At 35.2% G+C, this 24,664-nt stretch overlaps 1 protein-coding gene across 1 annotated transcript in view; it reads left to right on the top strand.

The window, feature by feature from the left end:
• Epha6 (EPH receptor A6) overlaps positions 1-24,664 on the top strand; it is a 917,349-nt gene that overhangs the window by 530,939 nt on the left and 361,746 nt on the right. The window contains exon 6 of the mRNA XM_038345322.1: positions 11,429-11,553. Within this exon, the coding sequence (XP_038201250.1) occupies positions 11,429-11,553 (125 nt within the window). The remainder of the gene's footprint in view (positions 1-11,428; positions 11,554-24,664) is intronic.

Consider the following 24,664-nt stretch of genomic DNA (forward strand, 5'->3'; position numbering starts at 1 on the left):
GGTTTTTCAATCTTGTTGATTTTCTCCAAGAACCAGCTTTTTGTTTCATTGGTTCTTTGGATTGTTTTCAGTGTTTCTATTTTGTTGATTTCTGCCCTCAGTTTGATTATTTCCAGTCTTCTACTCCTCCTAGGTGAGTCTGCTTCTTTCTTTTCTAAAGCTTTCAGGTGTGCTGTTAAGTCTCCAATGTGTGCTTTCTCCGTTTTTTTTTTTTTTTTTAAGTGGGCACTTAGTGCTATGAATTTTCCTCTTAGCACTGCTTTCATAGTGTCCCATAAGTTTGAGTATGTTGTGTCTTTATTTTCATTAAATTCAAGAAAGACTTTAATTTCTTTCTTTATTTCTCCCTTGACCAAGCTGTGGTTCAGTAGTTGACTGTTCAGTTTCCATGAGTTTGTAGGCTTTCTGGGGGTAGCATTGTTATTGAATTCTAATTTTAATCCATGGTGATCCGATAAGATGCAGGTGGTTACTAATATGTTTTTGTAATTGTGGAAGTTTGCTTTGTTACCGAGTATGTGGTCAATTTTCGAAAAGGTTCCATGAGCCGCAGAGAATGTATATTCTTTCCTGTATGGGTGGAATGTTCTATAGATGTCTGTTAAGTCCATTTGGTTCATTACCTCTATTAAGTCTCTTAATTCTCTGTTAGGTTTCTGTCGGATTGACCTGTCCATTGGTGAAAGAGGAGTGTTGAAGTCTCCCACTATCAGTGTGTTTGGTTTGATGGCTGCCTTGAGTTCTAGTAATGTTTCTTTTATATAAGTGGGTGCTTTTGTATTAGGGGCATAGATATTCAGGATTGAGACTTCATTCTGATAGATTTTTCCTGTAATGAGTATAAAGTGTCCCTTTCCATCTCTTCTGATTGATTTTAGTTTGAAGTCAACTTTGTTAGAAATTAGTATGGCCACACCCGCTTGTTTCTTAGGTCCATTTGCTTGATAAACCTTTTCCCAACCTTTTACTCTGAGTAGATGTCTGTCTTTGTGGTTGAGGTGTGTTTCTTGTAAACAGCAGAATGTTGGATCCTGTTTTCGTATCCAATCTCTTAGCCTGTGCCTTTTTATAGGTGAATTGAGTCCATTGATATTAAGTGATATTAATGACCAGTGGATGTTAACTCCAGTTGTCATTTTTTATTTGGTAGTAGAGATTGTGTGTTTCCTTTCTTTGAGATGTGCTGGTGAAGGGTCACTAGATGTCTGAGTTATTTTGGGCAATGCTGGACTCCTTTGTTTGTGAATTTCCTTCTATTGCCTTCTGTAAGGCTGGATTTGTGGCTATGTATTGTTTAAATTTGTTTTTATCCTGGAATATTTTGTTTTCTCCATTTATAGTGAATGAAAGCTTGGCTGGGTGTAGTAATCTGGGCTTGCATCCATGGTCTCTTAGTTTCTGCAAAACATCTATCCAGGACCTTCTGGCTTTCATGGTTTCCATAGAGAATGCAGGTGTTAGTCTGATAGGTTTACCTTTATATGTTACTTGACCTTTTTCCTTTGCAGCTCTTAATATTCTTTCTTTATTCTGTATGTTTTGTGTTTTGATTATAATATGGCGAGGGGATTTTTTTTTTTTTGATCCAGTCTATTTGGTGTTCTGTAATCTTTTTGAACCTTAATAGGAATATATTTCTTTAGGTTTGGGAAGTTTTCTTCTATAATTTTATTAAATATATTTTCTGGACCATTGAGCTGTAATTCTTCTCCTTCTTCTATGCCTATTATTCTTAGGTTTGGTCTTTTATTGTCCCAGAATTCCTGAATGTTTTGTGATGAGAATTTGTTGGATTTGCAGTTTTCTTTGATCAGTGCGTTTATTTTATCTATGGTATCTTCAGAATCTGAGATTCTTTCTTCTATCTCTTGTATTCTGTTGGTTATGCTTGTTTCTGTAGTCTCTGTTCATTTACATAGATTTTCCATATCCAGCTGGCCCTCGGGTTGTGTTTTCTTCCTTGCCTCCATTTCAGTTTTCAAGTCTTGCACTGTTTCCATTATCTGTTTGATTGTTTTTTCTTGGTTTCCTAGGATATCATTTACGGATTTACTCAATTCTTCAAACTTTTTGTTATTCTTCTTGTCCATTTCCTTAAGGGAGTTTTTCACCTCCTGTTTAAGGGACTCTATTACTTTCATAAAGTCAATTTTTTCAACTTCTTCTTGATTAGTGTGTTCAAGTCCTCCTGTTATAAGTTCGCTGGGTTCTGGTGCTTTCATGTTGTTTTTCAAATTGTTGGAGGAATTCTTGCATTGGCGCCTGCCCATTTCTTCCTCTGAATAATCCCCTTTGGGTCTTCTTTTAGAAGTTCAATTCACCCCAATGAATTCAATTCACTCACCCCAATGAATGATGGATCCTCTGGCAAACTGTCAGGTCTCCTTGCAGGCCAAGAAGCTCGCTGACAAAGGGCCTACCTTGCTGCAGGCAGACTAATGAAGGAGGACCCAAGTTTGATTCCCAGGACGCACGTGGTAGCTCACAATCATAACTCCAGTGCAAGGTACTCATGTCCTCTTGTGGCATCTGAGGTCACTAGGAGTGCATGTGGCACACAGACATACATGCAGGCAAAACACCCATATACATAAAATTTAATTTTCTTTTAATTTTTAAAAGAGAATGAAAATCAGTGGTTTTGGTTTTACTATAATATTATAGGTAAAGGATATTTTTTTAAGTTGGAGAGTATCAATTTCTTGATTTTTCTCTTCGACCTGGTCAATTTCTCTGCCATGGAGAGCTAGCTACGCTAAATTCTTAAAAAAACACTAGGGTAGTTCTTCCATTGGAACACGACAAAGGAGGCCAACAAAGTCTCTGTGGTCCAATTTAAGAAACCTTTGCTTCTTATATTTCAAAGAAACTTTTTTAAAATAGTATCTGTCATATAAACAGTTTCTCAAATGTCCTTGAATCTAAAGAATCAGTAGATGTGTATGGTGAAAATTTTTGAAAATGACAATATAAAGACAAACCTCATTAAATCAGCCAGTCCCACAGCCAATGGAAGAGAAACTAAAAACATGTAGAGGGCTGAAAAGAACTTTAAAGCTAATTCATGGCTTACAAAATTAAGTATTGCTATTATAATTTATTGATAATAAAGTGCTTTTTTAAACCTCTTTTTTGTACTCTGTGAAAGGATCTTCATGTATTTCTCGCAAACGCCAAATCACCACCCAGTGTCATCATGGCGCAACAAGACACAACAGTGACTTGCTGACAATCTTTATGTTATTTGATGCTCATAGTTGTAGGAGAAAAATACTTGAAATTCAAAGATAAAAGCTTTTTTAAAAAATCCTAACATATTTACAATTGGGAAAAAAATTAAAGTAAGTTATAGAAATCAAAAACTTCCTATTATAAAAGGAAAAATAAGTTATAGAGATATGAAGAAAATACCTCTATGGTACAAAAAACAGAGAAGAGAGTAAGACAAATCTCCACAAAGTAGCCCAGGTTTTAAAAAAGAAACAGACTGAGAACTCTTAGAAAATGATAAAAAAAAAACACACAGGGGTCAAGTACATCACAAGAAAACCAACAGAGTCAACTAACCTGGGCCCACAGATACTGAACTGACAGCCAGAAAGCCTGCATGGGACTGACATAGGCCCTCTGCATATATGTGACAGTTGTACAGGTTTGTCTTGTTGTGGAACTGCTAAAAGTAGGAGCAGGGGCTGTCTTTGTCTCTTTTTTTATATATCATCTTTTTTTAAAAAAAATATTTATTTATTACAAATTTTCACCTCCTCCCCTCCTCCCATTTCCTTCCCCCTCTCCCTCCTTTCCCCCTCTCCCTATATTCCCCCTCCCCCTCCCTCTCCAGTCCAAAGAGCAGTCAGGGTTCCTTGCCCTGTGGGAAGTCCATGGCCCTCCCCCTTCCATCCAGGTCTAGGAAGGTGAGCATCCAAACAGACTAGGCTCCCAAAAAGCCAGTACATGAAGTAGAATCAAATCTCAGTGCCGTTATTATTGGCTTCTCAGTCAGCCCCCATTGTCAACCACATTCAGAGAGTCCGGTTTGATCACATGCTCGTTCAGTCCCAGTCCAGCTGGCCTTGGTGAGCTCTTTTTATGGCAGTTAAGACCTCATACTAAGTTGCCCTGTCTAGCCTTAATTCAAGGGGAGGTACTTAGTCTTACTACAACTTGGCTTGTCATGTTCTGTTCATGGGAGTCCTGCCCTTTTCTGAATAGAAAGGGAAAAGGAGTGGATCTGGGGTAGATAGAGGCCAAGCGGCAGGGGTAGAGTTGGAAGGAAAGGAGGAAGGGGAAACTAGTCAGGATTTAAAAAAACTAAATATTTTTTTTAAAAAAAGAAAAGAAAATGAAAGCACAGAGATATATCATTAAAGATATTCACTATGTTCTGTATGACTTTTAGAACCTACTCAATTTTCATAATTGAATCACAAATACTTAAGATATATTTAAGGATATATTGATTATAAAATTGGTAAAAATTTATTGTACTAGATTATTTGTTGTTGTATTTACTTGTAAATTCCCTATTTTTACTATGACTACAAATGATAACAACTTAGTGTCTTAAAACAGGCTCTAAAGCTACAGAGAAACCCTGTCTCGAAAAACAAAAACAAACAAAAAAAAACAATATCTATTCATAGTTCCTCTGTTCTAGATTTTAGAAATACAGTACAGTCTTCCAGGGCTACAATCCATATGTCAGGTGGTCTGGATTTCTGTTGGCTCCTGAGAAGAATCCATTGCTTGTCCTGGTCTTGACAGGCTTCTGGCTTTGGCCTCTAACCCTTGTGCTACTCACTTATGAAGTCTTTTGTGAACACTAGACACACCTGGAGTACCGTGCTAAATCCTCTTTGCCTCATAATTCTGGTCTTCAAAGCCCCATTTTCCCAGAACATTTCCAGGCTCTAGGGATGGTAATGCGTTATTTGGGAGCTATTATCCTGTTTAGTTCATCCACCATTTGGCTTAGCACACTACTATGTTATTGTTGGACATAAAAAATAGAAATAAACAAGGGAGAACATAAAATAAAGTGGCAACTTTCCTTCATGTGTGTCTCGGGTGTATCTTTCAAACACATAACCGGATTTCGACCACATGGGGAAAGGATATAAAAATATATATTATCATTAAAATCTGATTACAAAGAAAAGTACATCAAAACAGAATCACACCGAGCAAATACTGTGAAGATCATAGGGATTCATTAACTTTAAAGCACAATCCATTGAGTAAATATTTCTAAAACAAGACACAGACTCTCATAAATACTGTTTCAACTTTATAATATATAGAGATATAGGTAATATAGATAGCTATGTGTGCATCAATTTTTCCATGATAAATCTATATAACATCAGCACAGCTCTGTTGTTAAGAAGACAGTAGTGATCACGATGTCTCTGCTAAGCACACACTGGAAGAAACAGCAGCACATGATGGTGATGCACATTGGCTCCCTAACAATGAGAAAGGATTACAGTTTCAAAATTCTGTTCCAATGAGTTTGTCCTAGTCTATGCTGTTTATTTCATTGTGTTGTTGGCTACACTTTTTAAATTTTTTTCTTATAACGTATTTAAGTCTTTCCTGAAAGTATGAAAATGAAGAGTAGACAATGTAAAGAAAAGTAAAAAAAAAAAAATACCCACAAATAAATGAAGAAAGAGGCAGGCAAGATGAGGAACAGAAATAAGAGAGGGAAAATGAAAGAGGACAGGCTATCAGGCTAGAAAACTTGATGAATAATTGTGAGGTGCAAGCTGGAACCAAAGTAGCAGTCTGAAGAAGACACCAATTCCATATGAAAAATGTCCTACAATTAGATATTTCCTAAAAGAAATGGAGAGAAGGATAAACTTGTCTACTTGTTTAATCCAACTAGCTTAACAAGAAGGTATATAGTTAGGCACTTTCTGCATTAATGAAAAGTTTTAAATAGCATATAAGATTTATTCAAATATTATTTAGAATTCATATCATCACAAACATGTATAGGAGTGTGCTGATTCTCCTCACACTTTCCTATCTAAATATTCACATATTTTACATATACATATGTATATGTATGCATAACCATTAATATATTCAAACACACAAACAACACACATGTTACACTCACACTTGATGTTACACTCACACTTGCATATACACATACATACATACAATATATACAAGTAAGCACATGTGCACACATTCAAATGAATAAATATTAGTATCAGCAGTATGGTAAAATGATGAATGGATTAACAATATTCAATATAATTTTAAAATACCATCATACTTTCATATTAAAACTGTTTTTTAGAGTTAACACACATAATATTTATGTATACTATCATATGAGACATGTTATAAATCTTGATAAAATTCTCAGTAATATGTGTTTGTAATTATCCATAGTATAGTTTTAAACATGGATTTTTCTTTTGAATATATTACACTAAATTAGAGTTAATGTTAATAGGAATTCAGAGCAACAACATTAATTTTAAAATTCTTACTTGACATCTTATTCAATACTAATATTTACTTCCAATATGTTTACACAATTGCAAAAGTCCTCTGAGCTTCATTTTCTAATTTTGTTTTCTGTTTCAATGTTTTATCTTTATTGATAAGAAGAAAATTTCTATCTTTCAGGTAGATTCCAGTATTAGTATAGTGTTTTACAGTTTTCAAAAAAAATTTCACCTTAGTATTCTATTTATCCAGACACCAGCCACTGGGAAGGTTTTCTTCTACCTACTTCACAGATAAAGAAGTTGAGATTTGCAGTTGCAAAAGCTTCATTTTCTAATTTTAAAGAGGGAAGCATTTTGCATCCCATTAAGGAATGAGATCTGGATAAGACAATTTACGTGGTCACAGGTAACCATTTTAGCAAAAAGTAATTAACTCTTAGTTAAAAGTCAATATATGAGCTAGAATAGTACTTCAATGTCTCTGCATATACTTAAACTTAAGCAAATAGTGTTCATGTTTTTGTGAAGAGGCTCCTTTGTTAGCCAATTCTACTATATAATTTCCTTCAAAATTGTTTCATAGTACTAGATAACCTATTTGATATTCAATAAATGTAGTAATCAGAAGGCTTTGTATTAAGACCACTTTCAAAAACATGGTAATCTATCAGAACATAGTCCCAGAATGGAGTCGTGCAAGGGGAATTCTGAGTACTTGTGAGAAAACTCCAAGAAAACAAAACAAGAATCTGGTGACTTCAGTTTCTTAAAAAGCACAGAATTTTTCTTCAGATGCATTTCCAGACTCCTCCTGGGTTGAGTGTGTAGGAATGAGTTTGCTTCTGCTGTTGCTATTCATATTCATATGCCTCTATGAAAAGCATGTTCTTGCCATATGCGGCTTGGGATTGAACACCTTACTCATGCCATTCTTCTTAACCCTCACAGAATAAATTGTTTGGTACTCTGTTTGGCTGCTACATGAGACTATAGTCCATCTCAGTGGTAATCCGTTCAGTAATCATTTTGTTGAAGGTCAAAGCTATCAGATTTAAGTTTTTTTTTTTTTTTTTTTTTTTTTTTTTTTTTTTTTTTTTGAGTGGAACGGTCAATTTAATTGAAAGCTCTTTCAATCATGCATGCATACAACATAAGTTAAAACGGTAGAAGTAGAATAGAGGACACCAGTGGATCTGATAGGATGGAGAGACAGCGTTTCTGACCACTGTATCAGCCAGACTCCACTGGGGGAACAGGACCCATAAGAAAATGACCAAACGACACAGGGAATGATTAGGTTGGCTTGCACACAAAGGCTGAGCGGTCCAACAATGGCCTTGTGCTTGCTAAAGAAGCTTAGAACTTTATAGTAGCTCAGCCCACAAATCAAGATGACTCAGCAGTGCCAAGCTGGCACGGAACCTCTCTGGAGGACTCCCAGAAACTTTCTTTTTTTTTTTTTTTTTTTTTTTTTTTTAATAAAAAAATGGTTTATTTTTTTTATATTTAAAAATTTCCATCTCCTTCCCTCCTCCTCCCCCCTCCCTCCCCTCCTTCTCCCCTTTCTCTCCCCTCCTTCTCCCCCTTCCCTCCCCTCCCCTCCACCCATACCTCCCCTCCCTCCCTCTCAAGGCCAAGGAGCCATCAGGGTTCCCCACTCTATGCTAAGACCAAGGTCCTCCCAACTCCCCCCAGGTCCAGGAAGGTGATCGACCAAGCTGAGAAGATTTAAGTTTTAAGCAAGGAGTTATACCGGAAATACAATTCTCCAGAAAACTGCCTTGAATACATAATTCTCACCCAGAAAGAACCACTTGAGTCTTCACATCACTCTGACAGTTTCTAGTGTAACAAGCTCCAGAAGACATTTCTCTACCTGTTCATTTCAAGATCTGATTTTTTTAAAAAAACCATGAGTTGTCCTTCTGTGTCATAAAATCATTTTTTTGAAGTATAGAAATGTGTATGGTACAACTATTTCTGCTCTGAATCCACTAGAAAAAATAAAACACTGTTATCATTGTTATCTGCTGGCTGCAGATGTTGTATAACCTGGCTCATCAAATAATAAATTCATTACGTATATTCAAAACAAATGCTTGAAGCCGTGTATATTGTTGCTTTGTTTTATGATTAAAACTTGGTACAATGCTGACTTTTGTGAAAACAGTAAATGCAGCAATAAGGGTGTAGTGAACTGTAAGTAGCTTCTCACATCCTCTGCTTCAATTCATTAACTGTTTATAATGGGCACTTAAAGTATATGGATGAAGTTATTTTTAAAAGCAATATGCTAATGTGCCAAACAGTTCAGAAAGTTCAAATTATTTGAAGCAATTTTTTTTCTGAATGAAAAAAAATTAACCAGCAGGACCTTGGGGTTGAACCTATAGTTCCAGCTGCTCAGGTGGTTGTGGTAAGATCACTTGAAGACACACATCCAAAGTACAAGAGACTGCAACAAAACAGGAAGTTTATGAAGTCAAAAAGATTTTCATAAATATTAGTATTCTGAGAGCACAGTATTAGAAATTTGCATTCCAACATTGAAAACATATTGATAAACACTAACATAATTAAGTATTTAGTAATTATTACAGACAAACGCAGAGGCCAGAAAACAACCTTTGGCACCATGATCATAATAGCACTCCACCTCCTTTGAGACAGCATCTAATATAGGTCCAAAGCTCCCCAACTGGGCTGATAGGCTAGTAAACTTCATGGTCCCCCTGCCTCTACATTCTCAGCAGTCGGTTAAAACTTACACCATTTTACGTGACTCTTTCTTAAAACAATATGGTTCTGGGAAGCAAATTGATCTCTTTGTGCTTGCAAGGCAAGTGCTTTATCAGCTGAGTCATCCTCCAGCCCATAAAGAGGCCTTTAAAGTGATAAATATTTGCAATTAAGGGATTTTGCAATGTTTGCTTTATAGGAGTGTAACATGAGACTTTAAAAATTAAGGTAATGCACCATCAATTTATGAGTGAAAAATTAGACTAGAAAAATGGTATGTGTATTCTACTCAGTTGATCATTCTGTTATGCTGTTAAAGCAATGAAAAGTTTATGTTTTACAACCATTATATGGTTGGCATTAAGAGCAAAATGCAATTCAGTGCAATATTAACTGCATCACGACACTATATTAAGCTGAAAATTAACCATAGATTAAGTCATGTATACATAAAAAGTATGTTCATAATTATACTGTGTTAATCATTTTCTAGTTTTCATAATTTGCTTTGAATTTATAATTTTTGCATAAATGACCATAATGCATTATAAACTATAATTTAAGAACAATAGCACAGCTTCCCCTGGGGATAAATTTAATAGTGAATATAACTTAATTTAAATAATGAATAATATCTGAGTGCCTTTTCTTATTTTTTACGTGATCTGCTGCTTTCTTATTTATTGTATAAAATTAATAATTTTATAAATAGAAGTCATTTTGCCAGCATATTTTAGTCCAATCATATTTTTCTTCTAAAAATCAGAATTTTAAACATATTTTCATGTTTTTATTCCTCTGGGACAAAGCTGTCAGTCTCATAAATTAAAAAAAAGACATTTTCTTATGATGCAAAGACAACCTTTAGAAGTAAAATATTAAAACAAGTTTTTCTATGAAGTTTAAAATATCACAATGAGTCAGCTTTTAAATCTTATCTCACCTATTAACACATGAAAGAGATTTCTAAAAATGAAGCAGGAGAATGCTACAATTTCCTAAGGATCCTTTCATTTGAATTTTTTATTGATTTTAATTGAGCTATACATTTTTTTCTGCTCCTCTTCCTTCTTCTCCCCTCTCTTTCTACCCTCTTATAGTCCCCATGTTCCCAATTTATTCAGGAGATCTTGTCTTTTCTACTTCCCATGTAGATTAGATCCATGTATGTTACTCTTAGGGTCCTCATTATGTCTAGGTTCTCTGGGATTATGATTTATAGACTGGTTTTCTTTATTTTGTGTCTAAAAGCCTCTTATGAGTGACTACATATAATATTTGTCTTCCTGTGTCTGGGTTACCTCACTCAATATAATGTTTTCTAGAACCATCCACTTGCCTGAAAATTTTAAGATGTTATTATTTTTTCTCCCATATAGTACTCGTTATGTAAATGTACCATATTTTCCTTATCAATTCTTCAGTCGAGGGGTATTTAGGATGTTCCCAGGTTCTGGCTATAACAAACAATGTTGCTGTGAACATAGTTGAGAACCATGTTCTTGAATTCTTAATTACCTCCATTGATTTTCCCATGGACATTGTGATGTCCCACTTCTCAGTATTAGAAAAATTATTGTCTCACTGTACTTCCACATACATAACATCTGAATAGAACATCATATTCTGGTTAACATAGTCATTGGTAAAAATAACATCTATGGGTCTTTACTTGTGACTATTTTTTTGAGACAAGGTTTCTCTGCAGCTTTGGAGCCTGTCCTGAAGAACTGTTGCACTTTAAAGTTACTTTAAATAGCTTTTCTGGGAAATTATGTCATAAAATTAACACTCAGTATTTTGGTGCTGGATTTCTTTTACTCAGATCTTTTTAGAAAAGAAACTTCCCACAAGTTCTTGTAATCACAGTTTGTTTCCTGCGCTTGAAAACAGATTATATGAAACGCAGGAGACAAGCACACTAACTTTGCTGTTAAAACCCAAAAACCAAACCTAGTTCAAGGAAAAAAATCCTCCTTGATAGAGCTAGAGACGAATGAGCTCTGGTTTTTATCTTGGAATATTTCAATTTTTCCTATGTTTCAATCCCTTATCTGACTTTTATGGAATATACTTTGAGCCATTTTTTTTTATTAATTTGGCATTGCCAATTGGTATCCTCTACACAAAATAATATATTTTCCCTGGAAGAGACACAACATAAATTCAAAGACTGAAAATTATGCCTACTAATCAATTTTGTTTTCCTTTCCTTACAGCACCTTCTCTGATAGGTATGATGAGGAAGGACTGGGCATCCCAAAACAGCCTTGCGCTGTCATGGCAAGCACCTGCTTTTACCAATGGAGCTATTCTGGACTACGAGATCAAGTACTATGAGAAAGTAGGTCTCATTTAGCACTTTCTAAAACTCTGAATTTGCGTACATATATGCATATGCGTTTACATTATATATTGTTACAGTAGTTAGATTAAAAATATGTTTTTCTTTGGCCTAATTCCGTAATCACTGTATCTTTGACTCCTCTCTAACATCCCATTGTGCTCATAATTTCTTCATTAGTTGATCTCGTTTTATGCCACATTAAAGTAGAGAGTACCAGATGCTCATGTTTTTCAGGACCTGCTCTAGGGAGGTTTATAATATAGCGATAATTGATAACATCTCTAACTTAGAGTTTTATTGTTCTAACACTGTCTAAAATGCTATCGAGAAGAAACAGGAAGATCAAATTCCTATGACATAAGTGAATGGGCAGCACAGGCATTTCACCAATAAGTTAAATGACACAGACTACCATAATTGGAAAGGATGATTTAAAAAATAAGTGAATTAAATGTCTTTATATTCAGGCCTGCCAGTTTATTTTATAAAAAGCTAGTGATACCAACTTTATTTTAAAAACACCCTAGATTCCACTTTGTTATTTTGAATTATTCTCAATTATCATAATTTCCCAAATCATAAATATCCTTTACTTTATTAAATTTATAATTCTGCTTTGTGCTATTCCTTCCCCCCAATTATTTACCATTATGACATTTTTGGCATGACTATTGCATGATCATTTCTTATATTCCTTGCATTAGTATTATAACACTTTGAAAATATTTATGAAGACAGAATTATTATTTTAGGTAAGGTAAAATGTGCATATATTTTCCTGGGTTAACTCTAGGGATAATATGACTTAAACTTCTAAAATTTATTAGGAACAAAGAGATTTTTAAACTTTCCACTCAAGGTTTGCATGTTAATCTAATGAAATAACTGAAATAACTGACCATAGATTTGCAGGGGAAATAGAATACATATTTATTAATATGCATCTTTGTATAGGAGCTGCAGGATGTGTAAAACTAAAAGACTACCCCAATGGTTGCATCTTAAGGTCTTAATTCATATCCGAAAGGGAAACAATAGATATAGGTGATACAAAAAAAGGTAGAAAATGGATTTTTCCCGTTGGATCCAAAGAAGAGAACTTCTGTGAGAGTTCCTCTGGGCTTTACATGCTTACTTTTCTGTCTCATCTTCCATGATAAATGTTTATTATTTGGTTTAAAAAAGTTCAATACAAGAGTTGGAGATCTAGTCTTTGGAAGATAAAGGATTTCCCTGCACTTGCTGTCCCGTTAGTTTTATCCACTAGAATTCCAAAGCAGTATATAGTGGGCTGTCATTTTCTGTGTCTGAAGAGGCAAGTCATGAACACATTAAAGTCTTCCCTAAAGAAATATCGGGTAGAAGTAGAAATGGAACCCATTCTATTGATGAGCAAGTGTAGTTTGAATCAAGGGAAGACACTTCATATCTATAGGCTAGCTTTGCAAATGTTACAGCCTGAAGCATGTAGTCAAAGAAAATGGTGTTTGTCTGTATGTCTGTATGTCTTTCTGTCTATCTTTCTGTGTGTCCCACTAGTTGAAACATATTTTCATGTACTCACAGTCCCTGCTTATCCAGAAAGCAGCATACACACATATATACAAAAAAAAATTTTCAAATACAAAACATTTCTGTTTCAGGAAAGTATTCTGTGTTATAATCTACACACATAAAAATCAGTGGTTGGTTTTGTGGTCATTCACATTTACAGATTTTAGGTTGGATATAACCTGAAATTTTTCCAAATAAACAAAAGGCATAATCAGTTTTAAAAACGTTCATATTCATCTAATTAAAATCTGAAAACCACTGATTCTGAATTGTAGTAATTAACATGATACCCATATTGATTTCATGGGTCTTACTAAGTTTTACTTTGAAGTTGGAAAATATATTGTTTGGGGGAAAAAGGAGTGCTTCTTTTTAAAAGTATGCTATTGTCCCAAAGATAATAGATTAAATATGCAGTTGGAACCAATGTTTTCTAAATTATGTTCTCATTTTGTCTCTTATTATGCTTTCAGCTAGGGTGGAAAGTCAATACATCTTTTTTTTATTTAAAAGTCACATTTATCAAAATGTACATGAATGTACCAATTTTTGGTGGTTGTAAATATTAATTATAAGCAAACAAAGTTAAAAATGCCAAATCAGTATTTAAAAATCAACAATTAGATAAGTGTTAGGAAAAATGGTCTTAGCCTGAAGTATGATACAGAATACCAAAACAAGAACATAGGAAAGCAGCATGAACAAGTAAAATTCTATTCTTTCCATACATTCAAATAAGCAGGCAAACCATCAAATGTTAAAATAACACAATCTTGCAAATAAAGCTCAAAATAAATGACAGTATTACATTTTTCTATATTATGACTTCACATTCTAAAATTACTTCTCACATACCTGAATCTACAATACAGATTTTCCTCTCAAAAAAAAAAAAACCAATTTTATAAATACTAACTGATACATCTTACAGTAGAATTCCATAAAATTACATTCTTTCATTAGTAGTAGCTTAAATATGATTTAGTAAACCCACACACAGAAAAGCATAAATATTCCCCTATATTGAAAATGCAAATATTTCTCCCACATGTGTGCATTTGTGTATAGTTATGCATGTAGCTGCACAATAGAAGATGAGTATATGTACAGGTCTGTTTCAGTTTTGGTTATTGGTAAAATGATGGAGAAAGACAGATTAGACAGAGTGACAGAGGGAGAAAAAGAGAAAGGACTGTAGTAATATACACAGGTATGAATAGGCGTTTGCATGGGCCCTAAGTAGTTTTAGTATTTGTTATTAGTAATTCTTTGACCAAAAGATACACTTGAGGTAAAGCTTTTTGTGCAAATGACTAAGTGAAATGCTTTCTAGGAGAACTGGAAATGAGAGCTGGAGGGCCACGGACGTAGATGTCAATCAAATTCATGTTGATGAAGGCACTCTCTGGAGTCTAAACATCTTCTCAAAGAGCGTTCTCTGCAAACAAAGAAAGGGGGGCATCCTGAGATGGTTCCAGTTGATCTTTAGTCACAGAGTTTAGTGGAATGATATGGGTAACAGAAAAAAATAATTAGAAATTCTCTTAGTTCTCTTCTAGTAGCTTTAGTTCCCCAAGTTTAGATTCATAGAAAAAAAAGTGCAACTCTAAGCCTTAAAAAAAATAGATGGGAAGAATTGGAAGTAAAATTGATTTGGGTGATGTGTTGGGATGCAAACTATTGAATAACGTATAAAAGTGGTCAAATAGCTGTTGGAAAACATATCCATGACTCTTTCATTAACTTGTAGGTTCTTTTTGGGTTTTAGTACCCATACAAGTGCCATGACATTTAGAGTACACATTTTACCCAAAATTGTAGAGGGTATCTCTGACTCCTTTGCCTCTGCTTGGAACCCTTTTTCTCTCCTGGGTTGCCACAACCCATCATGATATGAGTGTATGTGCCAGGTCTTAATGTACTTTGTTAGTCCATACATGGTGACTAACTCTAGGAGGCCTACTCTTTTTTCTTTCCTTCTTTCTTAAGGGAAACAGAGGAGGAGTTGACCTGGAGGAGAGTGGAGGAAGAGCAAGGAAATAGGAGTGGAGGGGAGGGGATGTGATATATGAGATTAAAAAAAGATACTTTCTATCTTGTCTATAAATTGGTCCACAGAAAAGCAATATTTTGACCATTTTATGAGGGATTTGGCCTGCTTTGTTATGTTCTGGCTGTCTAACATACATTCTTCTATAAATAAGAAAGAAGTTAGTCTTCTTAGAATAAAAAGTCTTCACAAATATCTGAAGTCAAACAATACATAGTTGTTATCAGCATCCTTTCTCACAGATTGTGACTTATCAAAAGGACACTGAGTACAAGTATTGGAGTGAATCTCAGAATTTAGCTAAGTTTACTTCACTATTTACCTTTGTTACATTAATGAGTATCAAAACCCAAGTCATATATGTATTATGCAAGAAACATATCGCAGTACACCTCCAGCCCCAGGCCTTAATCTTGTTTCTCTGTTTGCTGTTGTTCACATATGAAATAAAAGTTGATAAAGTAATTCCCTGTAGTCTGAGATAATTCTAAAAGAAAAAAACAAAAGCAAAAACTAAGACATGGCTATGACAGACAGACAGACAGACAGACAGATGATAGATAGATAGATAGATAGATAGATAGATAGATAGATAGATGATACATAGACACATAGAGATAGATACGTAGAAAGAAAAATGGTTATTGAGGATGGATAGACACACAGATATGAATATCACTGTCTCTTTCTCTCTGGGTGTGTTGTGTGTCTGTATGTCTGTGTATGCATGCTTATTTGCATACTGAGAGTAAAATATGGGAAATTAAACATTTCTTTTTTGGTTGTAACTAGTGAATTAATCATGCATCCCAAGTTTTTTTTTTTACTTTTTATAATCCCAAAGTATTTTATTTTCATTTATTTTAAATTCACTGCCTTAATATGAAAAGAAAATTATTAAGATTATCAAAGTGCAACTTTTTAATTATCTGGTTTATGTATCTTCCATCCAAAATTAGGATTTACTGTGAGTGTCTCATCAATAACACCTTTATATTATCTGCTCCCATCATCTCAGTCTTCATCTGAAAATGATGCAAAAAGTCTTAAGAAATTACATTCTCTATTCCATACTAAACAAACCATTCTTTTATTAGACCATTTTATGTCAGTACAGCAATTACTTGAGGCCAGGCATTTTATAGAGGCTAAATACTTACTTCTAGGAATAAGAAAGATTGAGATCTAGTTCTCAGAATTGTAGAAGGAACAGCCGGCTGTGTCCCACCACCCGGCTAGCTTTACCCAAAATAATTACACAGAAACTGTATTCTTTTAGACACTGCTTGGCCCATTAGCTTTAGCCTCTTACTGGCTAACTCTCACATTTTGATTAACCCATATTTAGTAATGTGTATAGCAACACGAGGGGTGGCTTGCCGGGAAGATTCTAGCCTACGTCCATCTTGGGTCGGAGCTTCATTGCATCTGACTCACTTCCCTTCTTCCCAGCATTCTGTTCTGTCTACTCCACCCACTTATGTTCTAACCTATCAAGCCAAGCAGTTTTCTTTATCAATTAACCAATGAAATCAACAGATTGATAGAAGACCCTCCTCCATCACAGAATGTTTGAGAGAGAGAGAGAGAGAGAGAGAGAGAGAGAGAGAGAGAGAGAGAGAGAATTGAAGTAGTCCTGAGCATCTAGTCGAGCCACAATGTGCTAATGATCCATGGTGTCTCTTATTTGACATATTTCTTTTCTATAGACTTGCACCCTGCTGCTGAGACAGGAGCAAAGCACTAGTGTCTTCTACTTACCTTTGGGCCATTATTCCATTGTCCCGTTGTGTAGCTTCTGCCATCATTCTAACCATAATAATTGCCATTGGAAGGTCACCTACTTATCTTCATCTGCGGAAATGCTTTTCATTCTTTACTACATGACCAGACTGAAAATCCTTCAAGTTCTTAAATTCTGTTTCCCTTTGGATTGTAAATTCCACTTCGCTATCATTTCTTTTTATGAATTTGAAATATGTAGCTAAAAGAAGTCACAAAGAACCCTAAAGCTTTAAAGCTCATATATTTCATGCACCAAATATTCATGTTCATCTATTCTTAAATTCTACTTTCTATGTGCCATGGGCATGAACATAATTCAGCCAAGTTCTTTACTAGTTTATAAGAAGAATAGCCTTTCCTTCACTTTCCAAAGCATTCTTCCTCTTTTTTTCTTATGACCTGTCTATGCACATTCCCACCACAATTCAGAGCACAGCCACCTAGTCAGTCCCTCAGAAACTTCAAACGTTTCCTGTCAGCCGGGCGGTGGTGGTGCACGCATTTAATCCCAGCACTTGGGAGGCAGAGGCAGGTGGATCTCTGCGAGTTCGAGGCCAGCCTGGTCTACAAGAGCTAGTTCCAGGACCGGCTCTAAAGCTACAGTGAAACCCTGTCTCGAAAAACAAAAACAAACAAACAAACAAACAAACGTTTCCTGTCTCTTGCTTTTTTGCATTTAATCTCCTTAACATTCTATTTACAACAATCTTGTTTTCTTCTTTGCCTGTGTGTCCAAATTATTCCTTCCTCTAGCCATTATACAATTATTTCACCTGTATTTACGTGTTTGAAGTATTCATGCTACTTTATTTTATATAAGTATATCTGAATACTAAGGTCCTAATCAGTACCTCTAAGATGGTATCTAAATGCTGCAGCTTCCAGAAAGAAAATATGCCATGATGGAAGAATGGAAATGAAAAAAATGGGAAGAGGGCATTGAACATACCCTTTAGTCACAGCACTAATTTTGGGTTTGTTATGAAAAGTCAGTACCCACACCAGTGATAGATTCCACTCTGCTAATCACCTTTCTCTTACTGGGCCTTCAATGCTACTGCATGTCAAACATTAAGACCATAGCATTCTTCTATTGTCTTTCCTTCTCACTTTGCCTGATTTGCAGTGTATTATGGGTGTTTGTTCTCTACTTCATAGACTGCCATCCTTTCCCCATGTCCTCTCATAATAGGACAAGGTAGATTTCTGGGATCATTTTAATAAGGACAAAGGTTTCATTTTTGAGACCTCTACTTGCATAACCTAATAATTTCCCTCAGAAATGGTATCTTATTATCAGTTGTTTGAGATTATTATTTCAACATACAGTCAGGGCATGCTTTGAAATCAGTACCTATCAAAAATAGCCTTGGAGTTATTTATATATTTATTTGATAGTCCTAAATCATTTATGAAATTTTAGATGATTTGGCTTACATCCCTCAACCTGAATCAGTGACTGGCAAGGTATTTTTGCTTCCATCACATTGTATTGAATTGAGAAAATGGTCTTTTTGTTTAGAACTCATTTATTATAAATTGAAAGAGCATTCAATCACTGTGAAACTGCATCTAATAATTTAAAAAAATGTAAGAGAAGGAGTGTATGTTTCAATAGTGTTCTGCTTTTGTATGTTCATAAGCAAGATTTACATAACCATATTTACATATCCAAGATTTACATATCCATAAGCTGAAAGATGGTCCTGTTGATAATGAGAATGCAAGCATATGAGGGAAGGGATTTTTTTCTTTATTGTTATATCCCGGCCACAGAGACAATCGTGTATACAGTAAATAGACAATAACTGCTGATCAGCTATATATTAGGTACGTTGAAGTATTTGGATATATTTAATAATTAATCATGTTAACAACAACTTGAAGTAAATAGCATTACTTTTATCATTTAACTTATGAAAAAACAAGTCACAAGGCGACTGAATAACTTTATCATGTCCAGCAGGTGGCTGCTATGGCTGCCCAGGTGCTCCAGCATCACAATAGACACTCAGGAATTGCAGGCTTTTGCTGATGCTGATTTTGTAGCTTCCCTGAGGCCAAAGGCTGATTACTCTCTGTTGCCCTTTTGCATCCACAAAAATGGCAGCAATAAAAGATGCCTATGTCACCAGGGTGTTATACAGCTCCACTAATTACCAACTGGTAGCTCATCTTGCGAACATGAATCCCCTACAACAGTTCATTATTCTTACACTCAGTATTTAAAGACACTGACTGGGAAATTATTTTCATGAAGTACTCTGGTTAATTTTGACCAGTCAGCAGGTCTTTGATTGTGTTTAGGAAAACACATTGTGAGAAAGGAAACAGTTCTCATACCCAGATGATCAATAAGTGTCTGCATACAATATTGTAAGAAAGTAACTGTTATCTTTCATCCAAACACAGAAACAGGTTTTTAAGAGCATTAATTAAAAAAATATAACTTCATGACCATAAGAACTATATTATGGAAAGGTGAAAGACTTGCATAATGATCATTATGGGAACTATTTTAGTACCAGCCAAGAGAGACTTGATGTAGCCACTTTTGGGTGGAAAGCAGATACTCTTGAAGGTCAGGCCTTTGGTCTGTTATGAAAGCCATATACAGTCCAGCATCACACTCTGCATGATGTCTGTTTCTTTCTTTCTGTTTATTTTTCTTTCTCTACATATTTTTTGCACAAGTAATCATTGAATAAATAACCCTTTGTTTTTCTAAAGATATATAATTGCCTGCTATTTTCTGATAGCACCTCGAGGGTGGTCTCTCACTCAAGGTATGGGTCTTCAGGCTGGAGCAGTCATTTAATGGCCACTCCCACAACTTCTGTGCCATCTTTACCCCACCATATTTTTTAGGCAAGGCATGGGGCTTGGTAGCTGGCCTGGTGCCCCAGTCACTACACTGGAAAAATTGCCTGGTTACAGAAGATGGCCAGTTCAAGCTCTGTATCCCCCATTACTAGGAGTCTTGACTGAGTACCAGCATAGATTCTTTGGGAATTTCAAAGGTACTAGGATTCTAGCTGATCCCAGAGAAACCCCATGATTCCAGGTGTTTCTCCTTCCATCCTCCCTACACCTGAATCCCCCAATCTGTCTACCCACAATAAACCCTTCCCAGAGAGATTCATGTGCCCCCAACTGCCCCTGCTCCCCCACCCCTGTGAGCCCTCACTGTTACCTAGCCTCTCTGGGTCTGTAGATTTTAGCATGGTTTTCCTTTACTTTACAGCTAATGTCCTATTATAAGTGAGTACATACCATATTTGTCTTTCTGGGTCTGGTTACCTCACTCAGGATGTTTTTTTTTCTAGTTCCATACATTTACCTACAAGTTTCATGATGTTATATTTTTAACAGCTAAGCAATGCTTCATTGTGTAAATGCACCACCTTTTTTGTCCTTTCTTCCATCCTTTGGGTAAATGCCCAAAAGTGTTACAGCTGGGTCTTAAGATAGATTGGTTTCCAATTTTCTGAAATTAGAAATATTGATTTCCAAAGTGGCTATATAAGTCTGCACTCCCACCAGCAGTGAAGGAGTGTTTCCCTTGCTGTACATCCTCTCCAGCATAAACTATCACTTGCGTTTTTTGATCTTAGTCATTCTGACAAGTATAAGATGGAATCTCAGAGTCATTTTGATTTGCATTTACTTGAAGGTTAAGTCTCATGAACATTTTTAAGTGTTTCTCAGCCATTTGAGATTCCTCTGTTGAGTTTTATGTATAGATTTGTGACTCATTTTAATTGGATTATTTGGCTTGTTGATGTCAAGTTTCTATGTTTTTTATGTATTTTGGAGATCAACCCTCTGTCACATGTGGGGTTGGTGAAGATATTTTCTCATTCTATAGGCTGCTGTCTTGTTCTATTGACAGTGTCCTTTGCCTTACAGAAGTTGTTCAGTTTATGAGGTCCCATGTATAAAACCAAATATGACTGACAGAAAATTCAGTGAAATGATTTTTATTATATTCTGCTATACTCATAGATTGGTGTCTCACTCAATTGTCAAATTCATTCAGCAATTGAAGGAAACAGATGCAGACCCACAGCCAAGTACTAGGTGGATCTCAGGAATGGAATCTTGAAGAAGAGTGGAAGGAAGAGTTGTAGGAGCCAAAGGGGTCAAGGACACCATATGAAAGCCCACAGAATCAACCAACTTTGGCTTGTAGGGTCTCTCAAAGACTGAACCAACAACCAGGGAGCCTGCCTGGGACTGAAATAGGCCCTCTGCATAGATGTTGAATTGTGTAGCTTGGTCTTCTTCTAGAATTACCAACAATGGAAGCAAGGGCTATCTCTGACTCCTTTGCTTGATTTTGTGACCCTTTTCCTCATACTGGGTTGCCTTATCCAGTCTTAAAACAAGAAGTACATAGTCTTACTGCAACTTGGTATGTCATGATTAATTGATAGCCATGGGAGGCCCATGGAGAATTTTTTTCTGGAAAGAAATGGAGAAGGAATATAGAGGGAAGGGAATGTAATTGTAATAAGGGGAATGGAAGCAGAAGAGGAGGAAGAAACTGCAATTGGGATGCAAATAATAACAATAACAGCAACAACAACAACAACAACAACAACAACAATAATAATAATAATAATAATAATAATAATAATCTTATGGCCTCATTACCTAGAGATGAGAAGTAACCACAAAAAGGATATATAATCATGCATCATTACTTTCATAAAATTAGGTGAAGCTGTTCTGATACTAATAACCACATTAAAAAATCCTTTCTTAAAAACTATATATTTATTATTTAATGTATTTTCTTTCCTATTACTTCTTTCATTCTGATTAAAATTTCTCTTCATTTTTAGTAAGGTTACTCTTACCTCCATCTATGACTTAGGTACAGAAGCACGGTCTTTATCTTCTACATCATCCTTCCTCTCCCTCATTGTTTTGTAAACTTTAATGTAAGCTTTTTTTAAAGAAAACAAAACATGATAATTGAACCAGGATTTAAGAATGAAAGCACTGTATAAAGAAGAAATAGAATCCCTCACTCATGTAGGATTTTAGTCAAAATGCAGATTATGATTCATCTGGTCTGAAGATAAATTGGGAAAATAGAATGAGATTTTATATTATTACATTTATAGGTGATGCCAAAAATACTGATCCATGTACCATCCTTGAAGCTGTGTACCACTAGAGAATTTACCACTCTATTGCCTCATCTTATTAAGGATGGATGAAGGGAAAATAGTCACCACCCTTTGGGAATGCACACTAACTTGTATGACTGTATTTAATGACTGAGAACACCATAAGTATTACATAATTAGTATATCAGAACCTAAAGTGAGATAAATGCAGTACCAAATTGGTTTCAGATACAACTTAGAGTTTCTAATAAAATCAGATTTCTTAAGCTGGTAAATATATCCTTTATATTTTTTTCTTCTGTTCTTCATCTCTTATTTGTTGCAATGTCCACTGCAGAGAAATTTGCTATGAGCATTTGGTACTAATTAAAATAACATTACCTGAAAGGAAATGAGCATCAAGGGAACACACTGATACAAAGACTCATTATAGAAATTCCATATCAAATTTCCATGTTGTGTAGAAAACATCACACTCACCATGAAGCTCTGCCTTGCTTCGTGGGCCAGAGAGTCCCTACGGTGCCTAGAGCAGAGATTCTCATGGTAACAAGACTGTGGCAGATGCCAGAACTGCAGCCACAGCAGCATCTCTCTGCTGTGAACATAGCAGGACAGAAATTGAAAAGACATGTACTATTTCATTATGGCTAGAGACTGCACACACACAAATGATAAAAATTTTGGGGAATTGTTTTAGGTTTAAAATTTCTCCTATTTCAAATAGTTGTACCATCATTGGCTTGAGGAACAAACTCTTAAAAAACTATATCATATCATTTGTATGTTAAAGACTTGGTATATCCAAAATAAAGAAAGCCAAAACTAATTCAAGTAAGTATAATTTCCTTACCACTTTAAAATATGTTAGGAGAAATTAATTGTGTTTAATTCCTAGTGGTATGCTGTGGCTGTGGCTTCTGTAAAAAAAATGCACAGGAAGTCGGGAGCATTTCTCAAATGCCCTGGATGCTTATGTTAATGCAGTATAGATTTAAACAAACTAATATCAAAATTTATAGGCAAAACTAAAGATTGTAAACATAATGAATATCAGATTCATGTTCTACTTTCTTAGAAGAATGAATTAATAAACAGTTAACTCTAGCAGGGAAGAAACTAAGGGTGGTCCAGAGCCATAGAATAGCAGGCTTCTTGTATAAAACTACATATGATAGTTATTACTCATACTTCAGCTAACTTGCTATATCTCATCCTCTTCAAAAACTACATAAGATACATGCTAAAGTAATAATCAGCTATTTTCATATCCCTAGACATATACTTGTAAATTGCTTCTCATCACTTCCATGAATTCTGGTTTATGTTTTGTTTGTTTGTTTGATGAGATTAAAATAAAACAAGTCATTTTCTATTTCTGACATACTGTTCTTGCATAACTTTATTATTTGTATTATGTACTGCCTTTCTGTGCGTGGGGATAAGAAAAAATAAAGAAAAAAATAAGATAATCAACAATTTTAATGAAAATATGAGAAAATTGAAAAGTGCAATTAAAGAGAGTTACATTCCAAATAGGAATAAAAGACTAACTCAAATTTTCTCTACAATTAAATAGTCTATATATTTACCACAGTATTCATGGAAAATAAAAAATATAAGACTACTGAATATTATGAATTATTGACTTGAATTTTCACTTTTTCTTAAAGATTCCTTTGGTATGAAGGAAAGGAAATGATGCAGTATCGCATTGTGTTTGAAGAGTAGAGCTCTGATAGCTACAGTAGACACCAGTGGCTAGGAATGACAGGGAGAATATCAGAAATACTCAGATGATTTGCATTTCTCTGATGGCTAAGGATGTTGAGCATTTCCTTAAGTGCCTTTCAGCCATTTTAGATTCTTCCATTGAGAGTTCTTTGTATAGATTTATACCCCATTTTTATTGGATTATTTGCTCTTTTGATGATCAGTTTCTTGAGTTCTTCATATATTTTAGAGACCATTCTTCTGTCTGATGTGGGGTTGGTGAAGATATTTTCCCATTCTGTAGACTGTCATTTTGTTTTCTCGAACATGTCCTTTGTTTTACATAATTTTTTCAGTTTCAGGAGGTCCCATTTATTAATTGTTTCTCTCAGAGTCTGTCATACTGAGGCTATATTTAGAAAATACTCTCCTGTGCCAATTCATCCAAGTGTACTTTCCACTTTCTCTTCTATGAGTTTCACTGTGGTTGGCTTTATGTTGAGGTTGATTTGACTTGAGTGTTGTGCAACTCTGAGATTCCATCTTACACCTGTAAGAACAACCAAGATCAAAAACACTGATAACAGCTTCTGCTGGAGAGGTTGTGGGGTAAAGGGAACACTCCTGCATTGCTGCTGGGAGTGCAAACTGGTACAGACTCTTAGGATATCAGTATGGCAATTTCTCAGAACATTAGGAAACAACCTTCCTTAAGACCCAGTAATACCACTTTTGGGTATATATCAAAAGGATGCTCAATTGTACCACAAGGACATGTGCTCAACTATGTTCATAGCAGCATTGTTTGTTATAACCAGAACCTGGAAAGAACCAGAACTCCCCGTGACAGAAGAAATGTGCTACACTT

The sequence above is a fragment of the Arvicola amphibius genome, chromosome 10 (genome assembly GCF_903992535.2).
Source record: "Arvicola amphibius chromosome 10, mArvAmp1.2, whole genome shotgun sequence".
In the NCBI taxonomy this organism is placed as follows: domain Eukaryota; kingdom Metazoa; phylum Chordata; class Mammalia; order Rodentia; family Cricetidae; genus Arvicola; species Arvicola amphibius.